Source organism: Cariama cristata, unplaced genomic scaffold, assembly GCF_000690535.1.
Source record: "Cariama cristata isolate BGI_N322 unplaced genomic scaffold, ASM69053v1 scaffold22331, whole genome shotgun sequence".
NCBI classification, from domain to species: domain Eukaryota; kingdom Metazoa; phylum Chordata; class Aves; order Cariamiformes; family Cariamidae; genus Cariama; species Cariama cristata.
The window spans coordinates 9,564-14,224 of record NW_009600189.1 but is presented as its reverse complement, the minus strand read 5'-3'; the positions used below and the strand labels follow the sequence as shown (position 1 = coordinate 14,224).

The window sequence follows — 4,661 nt, the reverse complement described above, 5'->3', positions numbered from 1 at the left end:
AGCAGCTGGGCAGTGAAGTTCACCATCCTGAAGACATCTCCAAAAATGGCCACCTTGGTACCCAAAGGCAGAAGCAGCACCTCTCTCTCTTGTGCTGTACGGGAGGGCTTGGGAGACTAACTTCCCAACAGAGAAAGGCTCTTAGGTAAAGTCAGGGCAGAAATACCTATTTTTCCTTCATCAGAATCACAATGAGATAATGTTAGGTTTTTAATGCATGTATTGTGTGATCACTGATATGACTATGATGTCCTTTTATTTAACACCAACCCCTTCAGAAAGTAGGAAATCACTGGCAATATGACCGCTACTTTATAGTCAGTCCTTTAGCACTTGCTGAGTTGATCTTCATTTCGTTGAAATATATGGGAAGCCAGCAAGGGAACAGATCTGTCTGATGACAAATTTATGCAGAGTACTTTAAAATTAATTCTCTTTTCAATTATTCTCTTGTGCTGTACATACATTATTTTTCAAATTTCCAGTAAAATGAGAAACAAAGTATCAAATCTTGTAATTGTTAGCAGTAATTCTTGCACAGATAAACTCAGAGCTAACTAGTGCTAAAGCACAAATGAAATAACTCATCTTCTATGAGCTACTACTTAAAGCCAGAGGAGGAAGAAGAAGAAATAAATGCATCCTAAAAAAAATATCCAATTTTCCCTATATGTATGTATATGCCACTCCTAAAACGTCCATTTTTTTTAAGATATCGAGAAGCAGATACAGCATTACCTATAACAAAATTAGTTCTTGAAGATGTTTGCCCGTACTGTTGCTCAATATACTTTGGCTTATATGTCACCATGCCAATTAAAGAATTGAACTGAATGATACTTGCACACAAATACAGAATGTAAACTGGACTCCCAAAGAGGTTCTTCAGTGATGGCAAGAAATCTGCAAGACAAAACAGCAGAAATGACAACCAGGCCAGAGAGAGAATAACTGCTGTGAATAATGCTTTGTGACATGTTTGCACCTTCCACAGAATGACTGCAGAATGTTTCAGAAGGAATCCATGAAGTCCCATGATGCTTCTAAGAGCTCCCCCATTTCTGGATGGAGGAACAGTGAAGCAAAATGCTAAGCATCAATTTCCCAGAAGAGATGTCTTGTTTTATATATCTTCTTTCCATCATAAACCAGGACTGATTTGGTTTCTATGTGTCCTCAACAGACATAGCATCTTTTAGCTTAATTTGAGGGCAGAGAGTGCTCAGCACAGCTGACAGTAAGCACGGACATGTTGAATTACAGATTCAAGTAGTGAGGGAAAATGCTTTTGGCAAAGTAGGGCCAAGGAAATGCAATTGTGCAAAACAGCTTTTGTTTAGATCCAGATAGCCTCTTAAAATAGTATATCTATTCTGTGCCCATCCTTATTCTGATCAGATATTGTATGTGGGTTTTTAATGAATGAACTTAAAGAAAAAAGTTTAGCAAGAACTGGGATTTTTTTGACCCCTACTCCTGCAACAGTCACTATGTGTGAATGAAAAATTTTTGCAGAGTTTCATGATATTTGCTGGGCCACTAGCATAATTTTACAAATCTCAGCTGGAGAAATTCTGCATGCAACAGCAGGTCTAGGGAACAATGAAAAAACCCTTTTTGTGCATACTAGTTAGGGGGAGAGTGACATCTGAGGGAAAATAGTAATTCTGAGGCCATCAAAATAAAGCCTCAGAAAGTATAAAGTTTTAAAGTGTAAAAAGCTAGTGAGAGAAAGACTCAGTGGTCAGGAAAGAAACTAGTGACTTGCCTTTTGCCATCTCAGCAATCTTCACTTGTTGTTGGTAAGATTTGTGTTGGTCCTTGTTATCCTCAGTGATGAACTTTGACTGCTCGGAAGAGGTACTGGAGTCCTTTCTGCTCTCTGGTTTCAGGAGGTGCTTCGGCAGGAACCAGAAGGGGATGCTGGCCAGAAGGCTAATCACACCTGCTATTAAGTAACCCAGCCACCAGGCTCCCACCCACTGAACGTCCTTGGGAGTTATTGTTACACTGTCTGGAGAAAGTGGGGAAAAAAAAAGGAGAAACAATTAAACACTTTTCAAGAATATTTGCTGATAACAAGGAAGGTGATTTTGCAGGGACTTTCTCCATATCAGTCCACCCCCAGCTCACCAGGTTTAGTTGTGCTGTGTATCTCGATCACGGTCACAGGAGCAATTTTCGGGAGGCAACAAGGATTTGCTGACTCCTGTGACACAGCAGCACCCTTCCCCTGACACCGCACGGTCCCCAGGCGTGCTCCTCGCATGCCCCTGGAGAGGCTGCAAGGCCTAGGAGATGGGGTAGGCCAGGTGGCCACACACTTGCTCTCGGTCGGGCTGTTCTGCACAAAAGTGCCAGGGAAAATAGGGTGGAAGGTGTTTTCTCAGGAGGAAGGCAATCAGAAGCCCTGGCACCCACTGCAAGACTGCTCTTCTAGGCAATGACAGTGTACTACAAAACGCACGCACACAGCCCTCGACAGGATCCTGAGCCTCTCTCCTGCCTCCTCCCGATGCCTGATGTCCCCCCAGAGCCTCCTCACCAGGGCATCTCCTGGGGGACACCGGCCGCAGGTCTGCTGGGGCTGAGGAAGAGTCAGGCCCCCTACTTCCTCCCCATTCTTCTTGCTAGTCTTTTCTGCATGGTGCATTGCATTGCTGTCATCTTTTTTATTTCATAAAGTGCCTGCTCTATCTCTGCTAGCCCCTTATGCCTAGAAGATAACTAGATAGTTCTTGGCCTAAAATAGCCATTTTGGAGCCTGATTGAATTTTTAGAACCTGAGTTTTCTGACTTACCCAGATCTACAAAGCCAATGTCAACATAAAGTTTGGCACACAGAGATCCTAGAAGAAAGCCAAATATTGGTCCTATAATTGCAACTGTCTGAACGCAGCCTGCAACAGAAAACAGGGGACTGTTACACTTCTGAGTTAAAATGAGCACTGATTCTTGCAACACCTAACAGCAAAGTATGACCTGTGATGGGTAACAGGCAACACAGTCTTAAAATACTGCACCAGCTTTTGCTCTCTGGGACATTAGTTACATAAATTAGAACATGTTCAAGAATTAAAAAGCCAACAATAAAATCTCCCCCACTACATTGGCACTTCGACCTTATTTGTTATCATCCAATTAAAGAATGAAATTCAGTGTAAAGGGAAAAAGTCAGGGAACTTAACAGCCTAAACTCAACAGCAGCACCAACCTATAATTGCTAGAAACTCTTTAGCTGACTAGATTAAAGTAATTGGAGAGCATATGTCAATTATTTAAGTTGACTGATCTCTTTAAATTGTGATGGGGCCTGAATAGGCTGAAAAACCACTTTGCTTTGGTACCCAATAGTAACATGTTTCAATACACTCTCAGCAAAACTTTCTGACTATTTTGAATTCTCAAAACTGATCTGAAAATCTGGGAAGACTGAATCTTTTACAGAGGGAATCTGAGTTTTTGCCTTTTCCTAGGCTGGAAAGTTGTCAAGACAAGATGCTGATGGGGAAGGATTTTTTGGTAATACTTCAGGTGAATGTGCAGAGGTCCTCAGACGATGAACTCAACAAGAAAGCACTGATACCAACTTTTTAAAGCCTCAGAACTATTGTTTATAATTCTACCTGAATATGGAGGGAATATTTTGAGTGCCTGCTGAAATTCTATTTAAAGTGCTTAAAAGACTACATGTTTTTTATCACTTTCCAGAGAACTGAATGTGCACAGAGGCTCAGCAGTCCACATCCAGAAGAATTAGGAAGATTAGGGTAACAGCAGGAACCTAAGGTCAAATTCTTGCCACAAATTAAGATAATGGAACTGTACTAGAATAACTAAAGGAAAACTTGGTCCCTTGAGTGTACATGACTGTTAAATAAACTTTAAAATTGGAAATTATGCAAACAAAACCATTAGGGCAAGTGAATTCAATAACATTCATTCCACTATTCATAATGAATCAGTTTCCTCTGGGGAAAAATATATTAGGAAAAAAAATTATTTTACCAATGTATAAGGCAGCATTCTCTTCAATGGCATAATCATCAATGTATGTAATTCCCAGAGGCTGGATAGGAGTTTCACCTATTCCACGCAAAAGATTTCCCAGTAAAACATAGATCCACATGGAAGAGCCTGCTTCTTTTTCACAGCCTGGGTATACCACCACAGAGACAACAATGAGATGTTTTTTTGTAACAGTTTGACACTGAATGCACAGGACTTCTAAAATAGTTACAGTGTGGGAAAACCAGTATGAAAACTGAAAAACATTTTTTTGGGGTGTGGGGATGGCAATTTTAACCCAATCAGCTTGAGGTAGACACATGTTTAGCATGAACTGCTTCAGTCATAGGTATTAAAAGTTAGCCAGTTTTATAAATTTGTTGCTACATCTGATTTTAGAAACCTTTTTCACTTCCTTCTAACCAAAACTGGGATGTCCTAATGGAAAGATTTGGGAAACTGATGATAGTGAGCACTACCAGCCACATCTAATCCACAGGTACGAGGATGCAAACATATACATATTTTGCGACATAAAGAGGGTTTGATTTGCTCATCCACAGCTTATTCATGGCTGAGCACTGGGCAGGAAGGCTCCTTGCCCACAAGGAGCTCAACACACCCAGAGGGGAGGCAGCTTTGTGGTGTGCAAA

General features: G+C 41.0%; 1 protein-coding gene across 1 annotated transcript in view; it reads right to left on the bottom strand.

Moving 5' to 3' along the window:
* LOC104169135 (solute carrier organic anion transporter family member 1C1-like) overlaps positions 1-4,661 on the bottom strand; it is a 16,489-nt gene that overhangs the window by 4,951 nt on the left and 6,877 nt on the right. The window contains 4 exon segments of the mRNA XM_009709956.1: positions 739-903; positions 1,769-2,014; positions 2,802-2,900; positions 4,009-4,155. Coding sequence (XP_009708258.1) covers positions 739-903; positions 1,769-2,014; positions 2,802-2,900; positions 4,009-4,155 — 657 coding nt within the window.